Here is a 24522-nt window from a genome sequence, read left to right as displayed (position 1 = left end):
CTGTCCCTTCCCGCCAAGCCCAAGAAAAGAACTTCAAGCGGCTTCTGTTGAGACTGCTTAGGGCTAGGTGGAAGACAGATGCCAATAGCAAATCATGTCACATCCAAATGTGATAATGGGAGAAAGGGTTATTAAAAGGGGTTTTGATATTTTTAAAAGGGAAGTCATTAGAGGGGTTTTGGTATCTTAAGTATGTAACAATTAGTATAGTACTATATGAAAGCTCCTGTTCCCATGAATCATCATGTACAGAGGATTCAGAGAGGAGACAATATACCAATCCAAAGATGTGTGTCAATGTTTTACGAACCAGGATAATCTTACTGGCACATATCAGCTGAATACTAGCCTTATCTATAAGTACCCAGTGTTTTTTTGTTGTTGTTTTTCTTTTTTTTCCTTTCTTTCTTTTCGCTGCAAACAGTAGGTAGTGAAACTATACAGATGATGAAAATTGTTTAGAAATATGTCTAATGACGAGAAGCACATAATCAGAGTCAGGAAAGGGTGAACTAAAATAAATATATGATAGTTCTTATTCCTTCATATTGCTAAAGCAAGTCATGAACCATGAACCATGAAAAAGACATGAATTAATTCCCTTTGAGAGATGCAGTCGATATCCTATTGGTCACAAGTTAAATGGAACTCTACAACACTTCCATAATCAGAAGAACAAAATATTTCAGTCCCCCTAGAGTATACACTAATGTTCTAAATGGGCGCATTGAAATTTCAAAAGCAGAATCCCAGTTGGATATATCCAAAAATCACTATGTACATAGCAATGCAGAGATCTTGGGAGATTTTGCCACCTGATGTTTCAGAGCAGGAAGCAGCTGGAGAAATCATTAACAGCTTACGAGAAAAACTAAATTACATTTCTAAAAGCTAAGAATAATTTACATGAAAAAAAAAGACACTACTCAGAGAATCACAAAAGAAATTGATTGAGAGAATTAAGGCCTACAGAACATTCTTTTGTAGGTAATTGGTTGAGTGGGAAACAGGATCCATGGCCAGGTAAGACAAAGGGATTGGACATGATCAGAACAAGTTTTACGTGTTAAGATCAAATGTCAACCATTGGTCCACTTGCAGCCCTGAGGGATTGGAGGGAGGATGAGTTTGGTGTTGAGACCTGGTTGACTGACAACTGAAGTCATCATGTGTCTTCTGTGTTTGACAGACACTTTTTCATGTGGAAATGACTGTTTACGTAGAACTGTAAAACATTAAGAAAAAAAGACAGTACATGTAGTTAACCTCTTGGTACACTAAACAAAAGAAAATAAACATTGCAATGTTGTAAGCACCACAATATTGTTTAGAGTTAATTCAAAACAAACTACAGGGAACAAATGATATCCAAGCAATAAAAAAATCAGAGTTTTAACATATACCCTGTGCATGGTTAGACGAGACTGGGGTTGTGTAGACTTGCCCAATGATCAGAAGGTTGCAAAAGTAAGTAATTCCTATGCTACTCTTGTATCCTGCTCATACCCTCTGTAACACTGCCTGGCATCATATTCTTTTACAATCATTCTTAACCAGACTTGGCACAGACATACAAATGCAGACATGCACCTATATACCCTGAAGTCCTTCCTAGTAAAATCTCATATACTGTGCTCTAAGGTTGGTCTGTTCACCAAGGATGAAGACAGCAAGGATGGGCCACGGAGCTAGGTTCCATTGGACACTGTGGGAAGCAAGAGGACTTTGGAAGATAGAGACTGAAGGTTGAGCATGGCAGCTGCTGGCTGAGGAAGTCGAATTTTCACTGGGGAGAAGCAGCATAGTGGGGATTGAGAAAGGGAAGCACGGTATTCTACAGAGTGAGAAAAATGGTGTGATCTATACCAAAAGATCAGGAAGACTATCTAGGGGGCATATGGAAGCAATCTGAATCACTGAAGGGAAATGGGCCTTTTTAAGGTATATTCAGAGCAAGAATGGCATGCTCCCTGAGATATTATGTTAGCAGAGGACCAAAAAAAAAAAAAAAAAAAAACAAAACCAAAAACAAACAAACAAACAAACAAAAAAAAACGGAAACCTCTCCCCTTGTTTGCTGTTTTTTCTTCTTCCCCACATACCGCTGCCCCCTCTCCGCCTACGTGGAGGTATTTTTTTAAACTGGAAAGGGTGACAAAAACATCTTAAGAGAAGAAAGGCCCTGAAGAAGAAAGAAGACAGTAGAAGAAGCCTCCTTTCTAAATCAGTTCACACTTCTACACGCAGGTAAGTTGTATCCCACGGTGCTGAAATAACTCCAGAAGTGCTTTTGGAGTGTTTGGTCTCAAAGAATGCACGAACAGTGAGAAAAGTACTGGAGACAAATAACATTGCCATTTTTAAAATGGGAACCAAGATTTATAAACCAGTACACTTGACTTTAAACCTTAAGCAAATTCAAGTTTATGCAAGAAATGGTTGGTGCATTTAGAGAATACCAGAGTGAGTGGTAAGTGTTGGAAGGGATTTGCAAAAAAAAAAAAATTATTTCAAATTAACTTAATTTCCCTTTTACTTGGGCAGGGGTCAATATATTTATAGCCCATAGGTCTGCAGTGTGTTTTAGCAAATAAAGTTATTGGAACCCAGCCCATGACCATTAGTTTGGTCCATACTGTCCATGGCTGCTCTCACACCACAATGGGAGGGTTTAGTACTTGCAGAAAAGTCTGATCCTTTACAGAAAACTTGCTGACCTCTGAGTTAGAAAACACCACTGAGATAGTCTGTCTTAATTTCTGCAAGGCATATATCAAAGTTTCTCACATAAAGACACTAGAGAGATATGATTAGGAATCACATGCCAAGTAGAATTGAGTCTCCAGACACTTGTCACAGGGCACTATCCTTGGCCAAGTCCTGGATCCTATTGTTGACAGTGACTATGACAAAGGCATAGATAGCAAACATGCTGGTTTTACAGAAACCCATAAAGTAATAAATATGGAAGATGAATCAATATCCAAAATGATCGAATTAAACTAAAATGTGGGACTGAGACCAAGATTATAAAAAGATGAAAATAAAAGTTGCATCCACGGAAGAAAAAAATAGATTAGATAGATAGATTAGATGAAGGAAACCTGGTTTGGCAGTTCGTGTGGAAAAGATATGAGAGCTTAAGTGACCCAGAACCAGTCGTGTGATGTAGTGCTAAGAAAACCACCCCAGAGAGACAATGGCAAGATGGCAGACGGGGAAGCTCCTGGCCCTTGTTCCCCCATGCAAACACTGACCGACAAGACGAACGAAAACAACTCTGTAAGAGCTCTGGAAATCAGTGGAAGAGCCGTAGCAAGCAAGTGAATGCCCAATCAAGAAAAAAGCCGCATTAAAAGCAGGAGGCGGGCACCTAGGTGGCTTATTCGGTTAAGTGTCTGACTCTTACTTTCAGCTCAGGTCATGATCTCAAGTTTTGTGGGATTCTGCTCCGACTTGGGTTCCATGTTGACACCACAGAGCCTGCTTGGGATTCTCTCTCTCCCCCTCTCTTTCTCTCTGCCTGCCCCCACCCAACACACACACACACACACACACACACACACACACACACACCTCAGTAGGAAATTTCAAGGTTGGTCTGTTTGTTTTAATTCACCTTTGTCCCACCCTCCTCCTGCGAAAAAGAGAGAGTAGAGCAATGTTCTGACCTGTCTGGGTCACCTAACTCGGGTTTCAGAGGGCCAAAAGTGGCACAGCTGGGATCTCACACAGGTGAAGCCACAGGAAGCAGTGGGCATGGCTAGTGAAAACCCACAAGGTGGTCGTGGGGAAGACAGACCCACGTACGCCTAGCGTAAGAAATTACTACTTGAAGAATGTAATAGAACGTCTTCATTAGGCCCCAAGAAGAAGCTGGGGTGAGACTATTAGGGAAATTAAGACTTGAAACAGTACCTGTGTACAGCGGAGAATTGGAAAAAAAGTACACACAGTGGTCTGGGAAAGGTACATGCCCGGAAAAGGACCGGAAAGACCATAAGCCTTCACACTGGGCTGACCCCGGGCTCAGAACACCCCCTGCTAATAATTAGTGACGGTCTTCTCCGGCCCTCAGTGCAAGGTGCAGAGTTGGAGAGGTGGCTGTTTTTTCAAATGCTCAGTTTTCAACCGAAGATCACATGGCACATAAAGAAAGAGGAAAACATGGCCCGTTCAAAGGAACAAAAGAAATCTCCAGAAACCATCCTGCAGAAAATTACCACAATCTTCTGCTCGTGTGTGTACAACGTTATAATCATAATGCCTGGTATCTAGCACTTTACTTCTTTCTCACACCACATCCAGAGGGCTTTCTTCTGGGCTCAGGCAGAACTTGGCCACCTACCCCAGGCTACAAATGGCGGCCCCGTGCCAGCTTGCAGGTCCTCCAGAATCCCCCAGTGTACTCACCGCCCTATCCGCTACTCACAGAGTATAGCCTTCTATCCCAACACTGGGTTACTCTCTCCCTTTTTCACATCCCCTCTAGCCCTTCAGTCTCCTCGCACTGTTCAGGGTCTTTACTCGCTGTCATTCATGAACATTGCTATGCCCACAGACAAAAAGGCAATGCCCGTCTTGTTGGTGCCTGGAGATACCCGTTCACATGTGTGTTGAGGAACAAGGGGGCACAGACGGGGTGATGTGGGTAGGCCAGAGCCTTAAAATCTAAAACCGTCAGGATTCTGCCAGGTTCCCAGAGCAGGAGATGGGCCAGCAATCTGAAATCTTCCAGGTTTTTCTTCACCTTCACTGAAAGGGGCCTAAGTCACCAAAGCCCTGCCGCAGAGAGCACAGGCCCCTTGGCCCCAGAAGACCCTTGCAGGCAGTGTATTCTAAGCCCATTCTGAGTAGCCTAAGTAAGTGACCCTGGACATATTCCCGACCTTTCTGAACTTTGTTTCTCATCTCTAACAATGGGAGACAAAAACCCCGTCCACCTCAGAGGAGAGATTCTGGCTTAAAACACTCATTTAATTTAAAAAAAAAAAAGCAGGAAACAATGGGAAACAGATATAATTATAACATTAATATTTCTATGAGAACCATATGTAAAATGACTCATACCTTTTAGGGTCTCATCTGCCTCACTTTCGCTTATTCCTGATCCTACGTATGAACAAATGCTGCCCTCTGGAGGCTGAAAAGACATTTTTTTGGACCACGGAGAGGCATGAAATAATGTAGAATAGCTCTTGATGATGTGGGACTCCTTGCCACTGGAAAATGAAAAGTGAATGATACCTTTGAGATGAGAAACTACCAAGGGCCAGACAGTCTATGCCTGTGGCTTCACTGGGTTACCGTTACTGGGTCCTTTCAGTAGTCGGTGCACATCCCTGTCGAGCTAAAGTTTTCAGCGGTATCTGTAGTAGGAGGAGCTAGATGGCAGCGGACAGGGGAAACACCGTGCGTAGTAGCATAAACTTCCCCTACAATCTACAAACATAACCGAACACCTGTTAAGAGCAAGGCATCGTGATGGATGCTGGGGTGTTCACAAGATGAGCAAGACACAGATACTAATTCCTAGGGCTTCGGAATCAAGTGCAGTTTGTATACGGCGGCTCCTGCTACTTCAAGGATAGAGGAAAGGAAAGTGTATTAGGGGGGCCTGATCTGGATCATGCAATGGGCACACCCAATGCTAGTTTTGGGGGGGGGGTTGTGATTTCGTTGCCCTTTCCGGGATAAGGTTGGGTGGGATTGGGGTGTCCGATGTTCCTGTCTTTGGGCCAGTGCCCATCCTGCCACCAGGTTACCCCCCTTTGGGGTTCACCTGCTTCTCAGCTTCCTCCCAGGGGAGGCAGGTCCATGGAGGGGAGGGGAGGGGCTCAACATGCAGAGCACTGGGACGTAGCTGGGCTTTGCTGCTTTGTTCCCACCAAGATTCACCAGTCTTTCTGAATTTTAAAATTTATCCATTTGTGAATTAGCTTGTCTCCTGTCATTTGTAAACTGTCTTCTCCTCATTGATCTTTGGAGGATCTATCTTCCTGTTTGCCATATCGATTTGCGTGAATTCTACAGATCGAATGTTAACGCTTGTGTTATATTTTAAAGAGTTTGCTCTTTCCCTTTTACATGTGTTTTGGACTTAGAGAAACTTGAAATGTTTATAAAGTCAAAACGTACTCATCTTGTCCTCATATTTTTTCTTATTTCTCCAAACACGTTTCCTTAACATTTTAAGCAACTTACTACAGCTGACCCTTGAACAATGTGAGGGTTAGGGGTGCTGACCCTCAGTGAAGTCGAAAATCCATGCATAACTTTTAACGCCACAAAAACTTAACTACTCACAGCTTACTGTTGACTGGAAACCTTACTGATAACACCAACAGTTGATGAGCACATAATTTGTAGTTTTTATGTATTATGAACTGCGTTCTTACTCTTCCGATAAAGGAACATAGAGTAAAGGTTATCAAGAAAATTATGGGGTGGGGCGCCTGGGTGGCGCAGTCGGTTAAGCGTCCGACTTCAGCCAGGTCACGATCTCGCACTCCGTGAGTTCGAGCCCCGCGTCGGGCTCTGGGCTGATGGCTCGGAGCCTGGAGCCTGTTTCCGATTCTGTGTCTCCCTCTCTCTCTGCCCCTCCCCGTTCATGCTCTGTCTCTCTCTGTCCCAAAAATAAAAACGTTGAAAAAAAAATTAAAAAAAAAAAAAAAAAAGAAAATTATGGGGCGCCCGGGATGGCTCGGTCGGTTAAACGTCCGACTTCGGCTCAGGTCATGATCCGCGGTCTGTGAGTTCAAGCCCCACGTCCGGCTCTGTGATGACAGCTCGGAGCCTGAAGCCCGCTTCAAATTCTGTGTCTCCCTCTCTTTCTACCTCTCCCTTGCTCACGTTCTCTCTTAAAAATAAATATTGAAAAAAATTAAAAAGAAACTAGTAAGAAAGAGAAAACACATTTACAGTGCAGTATACTGTACTGCAAATAATCCATATATAAATGGGCCCATGTAGTTCAAACCTGTGTTGTTCATGGGTCAACTGTATATTCATATAATTAAAACTAAGTGATATCATATAGAAGGACTTATAATAAAAAGCGACAATCCAAGCCTTACCTCTCCCGATATCACTTTTACTCTCCTGAGGGCCAACCATTTCTAACCATGTCTGTTTTTAGATATTCTGACAATAATCTTATTGCTAAATGTTACTGACCTCTTTTGACTTACTGGTTTTAAGCTTATCTTTGGCAGATATGGATTTCTGCTATGATCGGAAAGGATTCAGCTCACTTACTAACACTTCCCCTATTTTCCCCCCAAATAGCTCTATCACTATTTTCACTTCTCCCGTCTGTCAGAACTACATCTCCATGTACTGAATTTAAAATCCCCATTTTCTTGTTCCATCAACGACAGATGATGCATATTAACTTTCCACCCCACCTCCTCAACTGTCATTTGAGCTCTAGGTTTCACTGCCAATGTTAATGAGATGAAGTTTTGTATTCATAGTTTTGTATTTTTATGATTTAGCCAAAGAACAATTTAAAATGTTGAGGGGAGCCTGGATGGCTCAGTCGGTTAAGCTTCAGACTCTTGATTTCGGCTCAGGTCACGAGTTCATGGTTTGTGGGTTCAAGCCCTGGGTCGATCTCCATGCCGAAAGCATAAGCCTGCTTGGGATTCTCTCTCTCTCCCTCTCTCTGCCCCTCCCCAGCTCATGCTCACACACACACACACACACACACACACACACACACACACACTCTCTCTCTCTCTCTCTCTCTCTCTCAAAATAAAATAAACTTTAGAAAAAACCCTAAAAAATAAATAAATAAAATGTTGAAAACTAGTAGGTAATTATTCACTGCAGAGCCTGGTAGTTGGCCATGATTATGCTTTCTTCTCTGCAGTTCCAATGTGATAACTACTCTCTTAGCACAGAAGTACATTTCTAGGATCAAATGTCAAATTCAGGGTGACCTCCACTCATTCACACGTCACATTTAACTTACGTTCACATCTGGCAGTAGCAAAGGCTGACGCAAATTGGGTCTATTCAGGACAAAGCTTGTCATTTAATGAGGGTGTCTCTGTCTACCAGGGTGATATTATGATGGTAGCAGAGATCAAAACTGTAGAAGCGAGTTTTAATGAGGTGTCCCCAGGAGTTCAAGGCCCCCTTCCTAGGAAGCGCAGTCCAATTAGTTGCCTGGGTGTGTCCTTGACCCAGGAGGAAATGTAGTGGGTGACGTAGGCATACTGAGGGACACATCCAATGTGAGGACACTCATGCTGTCTGTGTTATGTTTGAATGGCAAGCAGAGGCTGTAGCACTTGGGTGGTAGTCCACGGCTGGAATCCAAAATCAGCTTTCCCACCCTGGGCACAGACACCTGCCTTCTGCTTAACCTTTCAAACCACAGCTGGGGCTAGATGGCCCCAACGTTCCCAGGCAGAGACAGTCCAGGACGGAGCAATGTACCTGCAGCCAGAGTTCTGCTTAGAAGTGTTGGGTACTTGTTATCAACAGATGGAAAAGCTGAACTTTTTGTTTGAAGGAGCAGGTCCCTCTTATCAGCTTGGACCGAGTTCTTGGGTTTGTCTTTTTTTGTTAGACAACAGTTTTTGGAATCCCTTCACAGAATACTAGTCCCCCTTCAGGTAGATACCCATGCTCCTACAAGACTTTGTTTTCCAATCTCTTGCTCCCACATAAGGTAACTGAGCTTATCTAAGAAGCACTCCCTAAAGAATTGAGATCAATACTTTTGGATTTCCCAGTGACTGAGCAATTCTTTCCTCTTGCAGTGGGCAAGTGCCAGTATTAACCCTGTTTGGGCGCTTCTGTCTAGAAGTATAATAAACTGAGTATTGTTCTCCTAAATACAATGTTAGATGCATTTATGTTTTATAGGCTAGATCTTCTATTCCAAACTATAGAAGCATAAAGATATTCTTCCTTCTTTTAGGAAAAAACACAATAATCCATAGATCTTATGGCCAAATCACTAAAGTAATACAAATGTAGTATGTTGAAGGAAGCACAGAAAGAAAATATCAAGAAACACAACACATGGATTTTTAATACATATCATATTAGTTTGTTAGGGCTGTTGTAACAACATACTGTGAACTGAGTGGCTGAAATGCATTGTCTCACAGTCCTGGAGTCTAAAAGTCTCAAGATCAAGGTATCAATAGGACTGGTTCCTTCTGAGGGCTGTGACAAAGAATTCTAGGCCTTTCTTCTAGCTTCTGGTGGTTTTCTGGCAATCTGGTGTTCCTGGGCTTCTACATCACCCAAGCACTCTTCTGTGTGTATGTCTGTGTCCAAATTTCTCCTTTTTATGTGGCCGTATTGCATTAGGGGTCTATCTTACTCTAGTATGACCTTATCTTAACTAATTACATCTTCAACAACCATATTTCCAAGTAAGGTCACATTCTGAGGGGGTTAGGAATCCAGCAGGTAAATTTGGTGGGAGGCAGGATACAATTCAACCCATAACACATGTTTTGGTCTCTTATTTTTGAAAAAGAGTATGTGTGCATTTAAAGCACACACCAGGGGCACCTGGGTGGCTCAGTTGGTTAAGCGTCCGACTCTTGATCTCAGCTCAGGTCTTGAGTTGTAAGTTCAACTTACAGGGTTGTAAGTTCAAGCCCCACATTGGGCTCCATGCTGGGCTCCATGTTGGCCATGGAGCTTACTTAAACACAAGTAAACCTTTTTTTGAAAAAAAAAAAAGGGGGGGGGGTTACAGAGCAAGTTCTGTCTCTCAACAATTACTCTTCCTTTGTATCAAAGAAAGCATTAAATGAAAATGCTTTGAAAGACAGATGTAAAAGAAGTATAAAGAAATATCAGAGTTGAAAGACAACGTCTATTACAAGTGAACATTCAGACTTGAGGGTAGGCCTGACCCACCCTTTTCACCTGGGGGACAGACGATGAATAAGCCCAGTGCAGCCTGTTAAGTACTCTTTTTCTCTCTCTGTCATGGTCTGAACGTGTCCACTCCCCTCCCTTTAATTCAAATGTTGAAATCCTAATGCCAATAAGATGATATTGGGGTGGGGTGGGGGTGGGACCTGCCGGAGTTTGTGAGGAATTGGATCAGAGCCCTTATAAGAAGAGACACAAGAGCTCTTGCTTCCTCTCTCTGCTCTCCACCACGTAAGGAAGAGGCAAGACGGTGGCCATCTGCAAACCAGGAAGAGGACCCTTACCAGAATGTGACGATACTGGTCCCCAATCTCAGACTGCTTAGCACCCAGAAGTGTGAGAAATGGATGTCTGTTGTTCAAGCAACCCAGTCTACAGTAATTTGTTACAGCCGCCTGAACTAAGACCTTCTCTTTCTCACTGGATTCTCATCAACCTAGTGCACTAAAACTTCAGAGCTTGAATAAATCCTCACAGATCCACAGTTTCAACACTATCAAAGAAAGTTAACTTGCTAATCATAATACTAGGTCCCCAGTATCTGGCGAAATGTATAGGCTTGGAGGAACCATTTAGAAGGGATAGTTGTTTTTCATCATCAAGCTTATGAAAGGACATCCAAATGGTACAACAATAGAACTCAGAAATAAAGGAAAACATCACTCATTCTTTAAACTGTCATTCTTATCATGATACATTCCCTTATAAAATATCCTTTGCTGTGGGCAGAGTTTTAAAATAACTTTTTAAAGTTATATTAATACTTCAAAATTGATTAAATGTTCACCATTGAAAATAAGGGAGAAGAACAAAGAAAATAAAAATTGGTCATAATCTCATCACCAGAAGATACTATTCGGATATTTTCAGTATTTTTTTTCCTATACATATGCATGAATATCTTTAAACCTAATTATGTTGGATATACATATGCATTTCAATTTCAACACTTATTATATCATAGGCATTGATTTGTATTTAACTCCTTATACCTTAACTAACATTTGTTTTCACATGTGAGAAACTTAATTGTGTGTAATGGGCCAATTTTTTCCACTGACGAAATATTTCATCAAATCATCATGGATTCTTTTTTTTTTTTTTTTAATTTTTTTTTCAACGTTTATTTATTTTTGGGACAGAGAGAGACAGAGCATGAACGGGGGAGGGTCAGAGAGAGGGAGACACAGAATCGGAAACAGGCTCCAGGCTCCGAGCCATCAGCCCAGAGCCCAAGGCGGGGCTCGAACTCACGGACCGCGAGATCGTGACCTGGCTGAAGTCGGACGCTTAACCGACTGCGCCACCCAGGCGCCCCTCATCATGGATTCTTAATAGTCTTTTTAGGATATAAATATAAAATACATATCCAGTGCACACAATTTAGAAGGTACAGAAAAAGGATAAGAAGAAAATAAAAATAACTGATAATCTTAGAGAAATATCCACTGTTAATATTTTAGTGCACTTCGTTCCCATCACATTTCTTGTCTATACATTGCCATGTATTCAGACACTCCAGAGAGACTGCCAAACCCACACACCCCGTCTGAAGAGTTCTCTACTTGGTTCTCTGTCATTGGTCTGTCTGGCCTGGCCACAGATAATCGGATAAAGGGTGGGTGCTTGATATAGGTGCAACCAATGTGAAAACCAGCTTATTTCCTACAGATCTCTATTCAAGGTTGGCACCCCTGCCAGGTGGTTATTGACCCAACCAGGCAGATCTTTGCTTGGGAAGTTTGGATTCAAGACCGAAGGAGAGATGGTCAATTGTAGAAATAGACGTGGCTGAAGCAGCAGCTTTATTCTGTCTATTACAGAATATAATAGAACGCTTGCTAAGGCCAAGCATTGAATTCAGTGGGGGAGTGTCTGCTGTGGTCTATATGTAGTCTTCACCTTAACACATATTCAGCTTTTGAACCACACTTTGACACATTAAGCAATGGAACCCTGAAATGCCCCCCTTTTCCTTTAATGTTAGACATCGGCTGGTAAACATTTAGAAACACAGCACTACATTAATCAGAGATGTTGATTGCAGATTACAAATACCAACTCTGGCTAATTTTAATATTTAAAAGAGAGTTATTGAAAAGCTATTGCATAGTTTATAGACTTAATGGAAAACGGAGAAATCACACCTAAAACCCAGGCAGGAACCAAGGTAAGCCAGGTACCAAGCTCACAGCCAGGTCTCAATATGGGAAGAGATTGGTAGATCATCACTGCTTGCACTCCACAATGGATGCTTGATCTTCCACGACTGGTGTCTTGAATGATCTCTAACTGCCCTGCATCTTTGTGTCACTCCCTTAAGATTTAAAATCCCAGAAAGAAGCTTTTAACCATATGAACACAGGTTATATGCCTGTGTCCTCCCTAGAGGGCCAGGATCTACTCCTCTGAAATTCCAGAGTGGACGGTGGGGCCCTGCTTCCCAGTTTTAGGATTTCTCTGAAGCTTAGGGATGAGTGCCATGATTTTAACTAATCATCAGAAAAGAGCCAATTATATCCAACAAAACTCAACTCACCTCTTTTCAGAATACGGTCCAAAGGGGGTTTTAAAATAATCTTCAGAAAGGTCAAAATTTTTCTGTAATTCGAAAGCTGTAAAATAATGTAGACCATTGATAATAGGTGCTGGTACCAGACCCCTGAAATCAGAAAAAGAAAACCTGCAAGAATTTTGTAATGATACCAAACATATACACATGTAATACCTAAATACTGACCAATGTTATCCACATGAATGCAAATGCTAATAAAATCTATTTGGAACAATGTACTATACCAACTGCAACATTTACTCCAGAGCTTGTCTTAAAACACTAACGTTATTACATTCTAATTTGTAGATTAAGCAAATTTGTATTGTTTTGAATCTTCCTTATCCATTAAGTCACTAATATAGGCAAATTATCTTCCTACTGATAGGACGTATTCTACGTATTCTATTATAAATCCTAGTCCATTTGTTATGTGAGGCCCAGCAATGTATCAACTGCTATTAAAACTGAAATAGATATTTTTGAATTTTGTTTACAATCCAATGCTTTGAAATGATACCAGAATAAAATATCTCTAAAAATGCTAATGTTATAATCTCAACTGAACTTTAGCGAAAAATATTTTTTCATCTCTACTAGCCTGTCTCCCCAGAGTGACTTGAAAGAATCATTAACCATTTTCAGCAAAAAAAATCCCGTCTCTATTCCCCTCAGACTTGCTAAATAGAGTTGCTGTGTGCAAAGTAGGCCAATTGCACATAAATGCATGCAAATTCAAAGCATCTCTCTGTCCTAGTATGACCCATTTGGAGCTCATATTTCAAACTGCTTAGTTGTCTATCCCCAGTGTTTTCATAAGCATGGTCCTGCTGCTGGTCAGAGGTCACACAGACCCCGGTTTTGATGCTTTGGAGGACACTGCCTACCTCCTGGCCATCACCCCCCTGGCCCTTCAGTAGAACTCCATATATACGGCACAGCCAATCTTTTGAACCAGATTATCCAAAGATAGCCTACTAAGATGGAGAAAATTCATCACACTTTTTGGATAGGTAACAAATAGACAAAACTTGGTTTCATTTATATTGGTTGAAGACTTTCCACAGCTTAAAATTATAGACAATGAAAAGAGCTGAAATTGAAAAAAAAAATTTTTTTAATGGCTTCTTTATTCTGCTTCCTTGAATCACTGCATTCTAAAAAGCTTTTTTAAATGCTATAATTAAGGTCTTGTCAATGTTCTTACTAACTTTCTGAAAACAGGGACTTCACTTTATTTCTCAAATTTTCTAAAGTGACATAGAAAAGAGAATTCAGAATATCAAAACCTGTAACATTAAGGGGCGCCTGGTAGCTCAGTAGGTCAAGTGTTGGACTTTGGTTCAGGTCATGATCTCAGGCTTGTGAGTTTGAGTTCCTCGTCAGGCTCTGTGCTGACAGCTCAGAGCCTGGAGCTGCTACAGATTCTGTGTCTCCCTCTCTCTTTTCCCTACCCAGCTCATGCTCTGTCTTTCTCTTTCTCTCAAAAATAAACAAACATTAAAAAATTTTTTTTTAATTTTTTTTTCAACGTTTATTTATTTTTGGGACAGAGAGAGACAGAGCATGAACGGGGGAGGGGCAGAGAGAGAGGGAGACACAGAATCGGAAACAGGCTCCAGGCTCTGAGCCATCAGCCCAGAGCCCGACGCGGGGCTCGAACTCACGGACCGCGAGATCGTGACCTGGCTGAAGTCGGACGCTTAACCGACTGCGCCACCCAGGCACCCCTAAAAAAATTTTTTAAATGAGACTGCCATTACTTAAAAAAAAAAAACCCTGTAACATTAATGAGAAAATTGCAAACATTTTGTAGCCATCATATGACCTAGTTATTCATTTTGAGCAAATATTAAAGCCTAAATACGCCTCTTAATACACAACAATTAGTAGTACAGTAATTACTATAGCCGTAACATCACAAAGACTACTATGCAGAATGAACTAAATAAAACCTTTCATATTAAGAACTGAGAATTCATAGATTAATAGAGACAATAATTCCCACCCTCATGGAATTTGCAGTTTAATATGGGGAGGATGCATTAAATAAATGACTTCACAAATAATTAACTACTATTGTTTTGAGAATCGTGATGGACAAGAACAAGATATTCAGCAAGATATAATTAACCTTCAGTCATGAACAGCTTTGGTGAAGGCTGATATATGTATTCAATTCCACCTGAAATACCATTTTTTTAAAAAACCATCAGTTTCTAGGAGCTATGAACATATTACATCTTTTATAAAAATATATAAATGAAAGGAAAATACCACTTATAGAACCAGGTTTACTACTCATTCACCGGATCTACTTTAGTACAGAGGCCCCCCGTTAGGTTGATGATCTGGGATTCATGGGGTCTATTTGGATCCTAGAGAATCAATGTAAAGATGCCCAGGTGTAAATAAATCTGATAAATCACTACCTTTGAAACAAAACGGTGTGATGAGGAGGTATCTTTCCCATCAGGGCCTGCCGGGCTGTCTCATATTGTCTCTCCATAGAATCTCTTTCCTAGGCAAGAAATATGATGAGAAAAAAATTATACTGCTGGTAAAAATACGTCAGATGGTAAAAGTACCCATAATCACTGTCTTCTTACAAGAGATTGTCAAATATGTGGAAAGAAAAAGGGAAAGAAGGCCTAAATAAACAACCGGTATTGGTTCAGTGGAAAGAAAAAAAAGTTATAAATAAAAAATAGTTTTATGAAGACCACAGTTTAATGTATTGACTTTATTTGATATCTAAATAATAGTGTAGCAATTTCTTATTAATGTTTATACATATTTTTTTTTATCTTTCCCATGAGATTATCTCTCAAGGATATATATTATTATTGTCTCTTTAGTCTTCCCAGATCTTGGCACACAGAGTAGTTAGCAGATGGGCTAAATACGACCCTGAAATAGGACAAAGCGAGAGCTCTTTCTCCCATGTTTCACCATCACATCACCATCATTACATGCTTAACCATTGGATGGGAATACAAAAACATAAAAGACACAATCTCCACATTCAAAAGATTTATACTTTGGTGGCAAAAGGGGATTTAAAAAGATGGAGAAAAGGGGCTCTTGGGCGGCTCAGTTGGTTAAGTGTCTCACTCTTGATTTTGGCTCCGGTCATGATCTCACGGTTCATGAGTTCAAGCCCTGCGTGGGGCCCTCTGCTGACAGTGTGGGTACTGCTTGGGATTCTTTCTCTCCCTCTCTCTCTGCCTCTCCCCCGCTCATGCTCTCTTTCTCTCCCTGTCAAAATAAACTTTATTAAAAATATTAAAAAATTAAAAATGAAATAAAAATAAAAAGATGGAGAAAAAAGTTAGCAATGCTGTTTTATAAATAGTACATGTATCTACATACAGAGCATCTAACAGAGTGCGATCTTTTTAGCAACTGTCCGTTTACAGGATTTGCTCACTTAAAGCAAATCTGACATATAAAATTCTTAATTTACAGGAAAGATAGATTAGCAGGTGCTTATTTGTTTTACATAAAAGACCCATTTGTAAAGGGATTTATAATAGCATTTGTTTAAACAGCAATCTTCGCTTGCAGAAACTTAACATGAAATAAACCTGTTTTGACTTTAATGTCACTCCCAGCCTCCTCTCTACCTTGATATTTAGTTAAAATCCCATAGGAAATGACAACAAACCAGTATTCCAGTGGAAGAATAATGCCAAAGGCATGGTCGTGAGCCCACACCTCCAGGCTAACACCTAGTTTAGCCTTGGGGGCTAGCATCATATCAAGTGGTTGCATGTGTTTGGGGGAATTCTTCAAGAATTGATTTTTAGGGGTTAAGTTGATGTGATTCTAAAAACACCCTTGAAAACTGTTTAAATAACTCCATAAATACACCTAAATTGTTTCATACTACTATAAAATTACTATATATTGACCAACTTTGCTGCACTATTCACTCTCAGGTTATTTTGTTATTATTTTTCCTCAAATTATCTCTATAGCAGCACATATATTTTCTATTGTGGTTTTGCTTTATACCATCTTTATTTTTTCTATATTAATTAGTGATTTAAATTATATCATGACTAGGAAGATGACGTACCAGTGGAAGCACAGTTTGGATCTTTCAGAATTCCCACACAAAAACTAGTTACAGCAAGCAGACAGCAAACTAAAAAATATATCAAAATATTTACAAGAAAATTAGGTGGCAAGATATCCCCTACAACCCCTAAATAAAGGTGATCATAGCCACAACACCGCACGGTACCAGTGTCCATGTGAGAGGAAGCCAAAGGAAGCAACAGGGGGACTAAAAGAGCTGAGAACAGGAGAACTTCAAAATGGTCAAAAGTATTCACTGGAAAGAAAAGCAGCACCATTGGGCATCACAGCTGGAATACAGGGGGGCCCGTTCTCACTCCAGTAGTGGGTAAGGATAAAGGGTCCACAGTGAGTCCTGTAGGAGCTGGATGAACTGTGACTTTTTTGTAATGTTTTTATATGTTTGTGTATTTTTGAGAGAGACAGAGCAAGAGTGGGGGAGGGCAGAAGAGACGGAGACACAGACTCTGAAGCAGGCTCTGGGCTCTGAGCTGTCAGCACAGAGCCCGAAGGGGTGCTCGAACTCACAAATCGTGAGATCATGACCGGAGCCAAAGTCAGATGCTTAACCAACTGAGCCACCCAGGTGCCCTTCAACTGTGACTTCTTTTTTTTTTTTTTTTTTTTTAATTTTTTTTTTCAACGTTTATTTATTTTTGGGACAGAGAGAGAGCATGAACGGGGGAGGGGCAGAGAGAGAGGGAGACACAGAATCGGAAGCAGGCTCCAGGCTCTGAGCCGTCAGCCCAGAGCCCGATGCGGGGCTCGAACTCACAGACCGCGAGATCGTGACCTGGCTGAAGTCGGACGCTTAACCGACTGCGCCACCCAGGCGCCCCTCAACTGTGACTTCTTGACACTGACCCACTATGGTTCTTTTCTAAGACAGGACCCTACACTAAAGAAAAACTGATGGGAGCAGAATAAAAATCAGTTAGGACAGAGGAAACAGAGACAAAGAAAAGAGAACATCTAGACCAAAGTGGTGGAGGGGAACAGAGCCAGGAAACCCCTAAAAGAAGACTGCTGTATATTTTAACACAACTTTAAAGAACCATGCTTCCTTATAAATGTTTGAGAGAAGTAATTTCCCATAAAAATGAGAAACTTTTGGGACGCCTGGGTGGCTCAGTCAGTTAAGCGTCTGACTTCGGCTCAGGTCATGATCTCGTGGTTGGTGGATTCGAGCCCCATGTCAGGCTCTGTGCTGACAACTCAGAGCCTGAAGCCTGCTTTGGATTCTGTGTCTCCCCCTCTCTCTGCCCCTCCCCTGCTCTAGCTCTGTCTCTCTCAAAATAAATAAACGTTAACAAATTTTTTTTTAAACTTTCTAGTAAAATCCCAAAGCTATTATTTTAAAAAAGAGAAAATGGAGAATAACACTTCTACATACAAGGAAAGCATGCTCACGAAACAGATAAAGTCTGTAATCTACCATTTCAAAATTAACTAAAAGACATTAAGGAAATGACACAAAACATTAAGGAACAAATAACTTACAAATTTTAAAAATGTTTATTTTGAGGGAGAGGGGCAGAGCAGAGCCTGACGCAGGCCTCGATCTCACGAACCAGAAGACCATGACCTGAGCCAAACCATGAGTTGGACACCTAACTGACTGAGCCAGCCAAGAGCCCCACAATTTTTAAAACTTCTAAGTGAGGTGACAGAACTCAAGAAAGAACTAGAAATAGGGGGGGGAAAAGAGTCACCTAAGAAATGAAAACTAAACCAGAAGGAATATAAGAGTGAATAACACGCACACATAATGCCTTCAGAGGAACAGAAAGTGAATGAAGGAAATTTTTTAAACTCAAAAAGAAATGAAGAAAGAGGTAAAAAGATTCAAGAGAAGATGACAAATATTAAAGACAGGCAAAAAAGATCCAACATACACACAGTAAGAGCCCTTGAGAAATAAACCAAAACAAGGAAACCCGTTAGGTCGTAAAAACTACAATTCAAGTCTAAAGTATGACAGATGCTCATCGGCAGGCAATGCTGTCCCCACAGCCCTTTCTGGATCTAGCAGAGAATAAGCCTCGACAACAAAACTAGTAAAGACACTGGCCTGAGGCCTAATGGTAAGTATCAAGTGTGCGCATACTTGAGAACTAATACAAAATGAGAATTAAAAGGGAGCGAGCACATGACTGTGCATGAGAGTGTCGCTGTAGCCCCGCCATAAACAAACTGGGGTGGAGAACATTTGCAAACAAAATACTTTTAACCGTTTTCTGTTTTTATACTGGGGGCTAGTAGCATTGGCATTGTCATCCTGAGATGCTTCTATACGTGATCTAGAAAAAACAAGGGAGAAGTTTAGTGACATTGGAGTTCTATCATCTCCCACGTCTTTCAGAATCAGGATTCTCAGTGTGGAAGAAAGATATGTCATAGAGGAGAAGATGAGTAAAAATCCTCACGTCTTGAATCTGAATTGGAAATACTAAGTTGAACTCATGAAATATTTTATCTATCCACAGAAAAGGGCTAGAAACAATGACCACCCCAATAGCAATGAGCACTCTGTTCTTAGCGACTTGCATTACCATCTTCTGCTTAAAGGAACCAGAGCTTCTTGGAGAATAGGGGGGGTTACGGGTTGGAGTAGGTAATGAACAAAAGAGCGTAGAATATCTGGTCCCAACAGAAAGCAGGACGGCAACCCAAGTCGACATAGGTCATGTTAAAGGACACAGGAGCCAACCTGAAGAGGCTCACACTGGCCAAAGGGAGGATAATTTGAGTTTCAATAAGGTTACAAAATGCAGTGGGTAGATACCGTTCAATATGCACAAATCAAGAACAGAATGATCACAAATAATATTTAAAAATTAATTGGTCACCTCCAGAGACTAATTAATAGGAAACCATTATCTTGAAAAAAGCACTTAGACTGCTGATCCTATCTGACCTGTGTCACTTGGTGACCAGGTGGCAGAAGAGAGTAGCATCTCTTTGTAGTACTATTGCATCTAATAAATCCGGTGGACGTAGAAAGCGCTCTTCTTTTGGAGTCAAAACAGACATTGCTAAGCTGCGTGATCTTGGACAAGCTCCCTGAGCTGAGCTTCCTCCCAGTCTCGAAAGGAAGTGGTGCTTAGTGGATGCTGGTGCCCAATATTTTGCCACCACAGATTCCCCTTGTCAATGGCTTTCATACAGTCGGGTACTTTGTAGGACTGGACTGGCCTCGTCTGCCCCACGTGTACATTTGCTAAATGGGCTTTGAGTGAATCAATCATTCAGCAACTTCTTTTCTGGAGAATCGGCTCTCAGTAAGCCGGCCTGCCCCACGAGTGAGGGTGTTCCCTAAGAGAGTCAGAAGACCCGGCTGAAGAAACGCACAAGTGAAGGCCAAGTGAAGGTTGAAAATCGAGCTGCTTCTTTCTGGAAGGCAAAGATGTCACCACAGTTCCAGAGCAGAAAGTGTTCACCAAGCCATCATAACCTTCACGTATGCGTTCCAGGGAGCCAGCCATTGAAAAAGGGGTTGTGTCAGCGAGGGAAAATGAGGTATAGTGTTATCTGACAAAACGCAAGAACTCTGACTTCTGTAATCAATAGTACTAAAGTGAGTCTTGTATAAACAAAAACCTCTCACTGCATAGGGTTTGTTATGTACTTTTTGCAGCAGTAAGAAAAGAGCTGTGCACCTTTTTTTTTTTTTTTTTGTACTCAAACCTTAAACGAAAATTGTGTTTAAGAAGTAAGGTTGATCAAAATTTTATTTACAGTTCTCCAGGAATCTTTCAGAGAAGTTCAAATTAATATGCTCTGGGAGTCACTCGGAAAAGTAAGTACCATTTAAGCTGAGAAGAGAGAAGAAATAAGGCAACAAGGATTGTATAAGCAAGGAATAAGGAAATAAACTGAATACTTTATTACCATTTAAACTCCTGTGAAATTATGGTTATATTCACTGAAAGCATTTTATATTGATAAGCTATGTAGAGTCACAAGCAAGAAAAATGATGTTAGCAGATGTTTTTCAGACTTGAAGAACAAAGAATACTATTCTTCGACATTTCTTTTCTAACAAAGACAAGCCATTTGGGTCCCAGGGATCCCAGAGATGAGGAACAAAAAACAGCTGTCAATATATTAAGCAGAGGTAATACTGAGACTATCTCCATGCTCCATTGGCCCATTTTCTACTCAGAGAAAGAAGGCAGTAGAAGGGCTAGAGATACACTGACGAGAAGAGACTAGAGGGGTCTCTACCAGATGGAACATTCGGTAAGCACAGGGATGAGTTCTACTTCATTCTAGTGTCTAGAACAGGGTCTGTTCAAGCAAATACCTGATATGTACTGAAAAGCAAATCCTGATCCTATATACATGGTAGGAATTCAACAGATTCAAGACGTGTGAGAAGAACAGAAGATATATCAGTGAGAAGGAAGGCAGGGGAAGGGAACGCATTAGGGCAGGAAAGGGGAAGGGAAGGGAGCCTTCTGCAAATGGGAACGGATTGGATGGCTAGGACAGCAAAGGCTCTTCCCAGGCTTGCTAAATTCGCAATGACAGACTGAACTCAGACTCCAACAACTATCACTCAGACTATGGACACTACTTGCACACATGGCCACACTTCCCTCAGCTCATTATTCCCCTTCTCCCAGATCTACATCCAGTGGGACAGGAAAGTAAATCTCAGGTCTTAACCACTCCCACCCTACTGTGGCCTACTGCTGTGGTCTGGATTCCTCACTCTCTTCAAACCCTTCAGCCCGATTGTGCAGTTGGACCTTTGGTTTTGATTGCAGCATCACCCTCGGACTACCCCCTTGTAGACTGCCCTTGATTTTTCAAGCTGCAGGAAATCCCACTCACCCCCAGAGAGGTTAAGTAACTCACAGGCTGGTCCAGCTAATGAACAAACAAATGACATTCATTCTACTGCACCAGGTGCCCTCCTAAACCCCACAAGTGCCAGCATCCCTCACATCTTTTTCAACCTTTACCACCTTCTTCCCCCTCCCTAGATAAGCACTCTCCCGACTTTATGGTATCCGATTTTTTGTTATACTTTTGTCACCTAAACACCCTAAGTATTATGGTTTACTATTGCCAATTTTTTTTCAAAAAATTTTTTTAATGTTTATTTATTTTTGAGAGACAGAAAGAGCATGAGCAGGGGAGGAGCAGGAAAGAGCGGAAGACACAGAATCTAAAGCAGGCTCCAGGCTCTGAGCTGTTAGCACAGAGCCCAATGCAGGGCTCAAACTCAAGGACCACGAGAACATGATCTGAGCTGAAGTCGGATGCTTAACCAACTGAGCCACTCAGGCACCCCTAGTATTGCCAATTTTTAAACTATGTATTAATAGAATCATACAGTATGTATTCTTTAGAGTCAACGATTCGTTGGCTCAACAGCATGTTAGCAAGATACATCCATGGAGCAAAGTTGGATCACTTTCATTACTGCACATATTTCACTCTATGAATATTCAAAATTTTATTCGGCCAATCTACTGCTAACGGACACTTGAGCTTCCAGTTTGGACACTGCTGTGCACAAGGGTACCATAAACATTCTTGCACACATCTTCCGGTGCCCATAGGCACACATTTCTTTTGGAATACCACTGCCGAGGCATAGGGTACAAATGTCCACCTATTCTCTAAAGCGTACAAAGTGAACCTTCTATCAGTTGTCTTACAAGCATTTCCACTGCTCCACATCTCAACAGTCAGCTCATAATTTCAGCACTTCTGGTTTATGCATAGTGGTATCTCACTGTGGCTATAATTTGCATTTCCTGATAATGAGGTTGCCTATCTCTTCACCTGATTATTGGCCATCTAGATACTATCCTTTGTGAAGAGATTCTTCCCTGAGCCATTTTTTCTTAATAGTTTATAAAAGTTCTTTATAGATCCTAAGTAAAAGTCTTTGGCCAGTTTTGGTTATTGCAAATATCATCTCCCTCTGTGTCGTTTGTCTTTTTTTCTCTTTAATACTGTTTTTTTTTTTAATTAACAAAAGTTTCTAATTTTAATGGTCCTCAACATTTTAAACGTTTAAACTCTTCCTTCGTAATTAGTATTACGTTTAAGGAATCTACACCTGCCTCAAAGTCATAAATATCTTCTTACCTTATCTTCTAGCAATATTATTGCTTTGTCTTTCACATTAACATAGATCATCCACCTTAAATTTTGTAATCACACCTTGCAGTTAGAAACTGTGCTCAAGAAAAGGTGGAGTACTTGAATACAGGGATGAGACAGAAAGGCGTCGTGTGCACGGAGAGTTTGGGTGGGTATGAGCACAGAGGAAGACCACCGTCTTCAACATGAGAGGGAAGGAGCTTCAGAGAAACAGGACCCAGAAAGGAAATTTCCACCTATCCATTACTGTCAAATGGCTCCCTTGACAGTTTCTAAAGGCGAATATGAACACATTATATCTACAGTTAAGAGACACCAAAAAAGCACAAAAATTTCTACTTTTTTTTTTTGAACAATTTACGATACAGGTTTTTGACAGGAAGTTGCAATTACTTTCTTCAATCCACTAAAAAAGGCTTCAGAAATACATGGAAACTTATGTTGGGAAAGTAAAATGAGGAAAAACAACATCTTCTCCAAAAGGTTACAGTGAAAGGTATGGGAGATCATTTACATGAAAGCCCTTTCCAAATTACAAATGTGTGTAGGGGCTACTTCTGTTCTCTAACATAACATGGTAACATCTCTATAGGCTTCTGCTGTCATGTTGCTCCTTTTGCATTGTTAACAGCCGTGCAAAAGGTTAATAACCTAAAATCTGATAAATGCTTACAATTTAAAAATAGCATTGAATTCATAAGCTTTAAAAGAAAATAAGGCACTAAAAATAACTTTAAGCACATTCGCCCCATATATATGACAGCGTAGTTTAGTATTTTGCTAGTATTTTGTGTGTATTTCTGAAGAATGTAGCTGTTGGCTGTGGGGGGATGTGATTTGCTTCTTTGTGAAGCTATTGTTACATTGTATCTCTACCAGCTCCCACGGAAAAGATACCAGAACCTCCAGGCTGCAAGGGGTTTGAGCGATGTTACCATCCTGGATCGGTCACTGCCAACCCTCTAACACCATACATGTTCCAGACCAGACCACGGATGCTCTAGATTACAGGGCTGAATGATTTCTCAGGGAGGTGACTGCAGGTAAGGAACGACCTGGCTAAAAGTTCACGAGGCTCCTTTTGACCACAAGTGGTAGGTAACACCCCACCCCTTCTCCATGTACCACCACCAAGGTGGCCCCTTCTACCCTCGCATTGCCTTTTTATCATATCCTTCCCTCTCCAGTTTCTCCATACTGTTCGTTAATTTCATACTGACATGTTGGCCAGGAATTATAGCTAAGAACACATAGCGTGGGGGGAGGGGGGTTCCCCCGCTCTGTTCTTCTTATCCTTTCTTCTCACTCCTAAATACCTGAGTGCCCCTGACCAGACAAAAGCTATCTTTAATGAAGCCTGAAAGTTTTCTAACAGGTAAAATTCAGACTGGTCGTGTTGAAATAAATCATGAATACCCACTAACTGGCAGAGGGGTGTGAGTTTCTCCTCCGTGTGGGGGGGGGTTGTTATGGCAGGACAGCAGAACTGGGATGCGAGCTGGTTGGTGACGCTGCCAGGACATGGACCCATCATGAAGGACTAAGTATGGCCAAGGATTTGTGTTCTAGAGTTTACACTATGGATACGCCATGTCCTGGGGACACAAAGGAGAATATACATTTGAAAATCTAAGCCCCAGGGGCGCCTGGGTGGCTCAGTTGGTTGGGCGTCCAACTTCGGCTCAGGTCATGATCTCGCGGATCGTGGGTTCAAGCCCCGCGTCGGGCTCTGTGCTGACAGTTCAGAGCCTGGAGCCTGCTTCAGATTCTGTGTCTCCCTCTCTCTCTCCCCCTCCCCTGTTCGAGCTCTCTCTCTCTCAAAAATAAACATTAAAAAAAAGAAAAGAAAA

The 24522-nt window shown here is 41.3% G+C and overlaps 1 protein-coding gene across 1 annotated transcript in view; it reads right to left on the bottom strand.

Annotated features, from left to right (window-relative positions):
* Positions 1-926: 926 nt before the first annotated feature.
* Positions 927-24522, bottom strand: part of LRGUK (leucine rich repeats and guanylate kinase domain containing) — a 107721-nt gene continuing 84125 nt past the window's right edge. Inside the window, 4 exon segments of the mRNA XM_043589553.1 lie at positions 927-1225; positions 5071-5222; positions 12452-12574; positions 14899-14987. Coding sequence (XP_043445488.1) covers positions 1080-1225; positions 5071-5222; positions 12452-12574; positions 14899-14987 — 510 coding nt within the window. The 3' untranslated portion in view covers positions 927-1079.

This window comes from Prionailurus bengalensis, chromosome A2, assembly GCF_016509475.1.
Source record: "Prionailurus bengalensis isolate Pbe53 chromosome A2, Fcat_Pben_1.1_paternal_pri, whole genome shotgun sequence".
Lineage (NCBI taxonomy): Eukaryota > Metazoa > Chordata > Mammalia > Carnivora > Felidae > Prionailurus > Prionailurus bengalensis.
The sequence above is the reverse complement of the archived record's forward strand: the minus strand, read 5'-3'. Positions and strand labels throughout refer to the sequence as shown.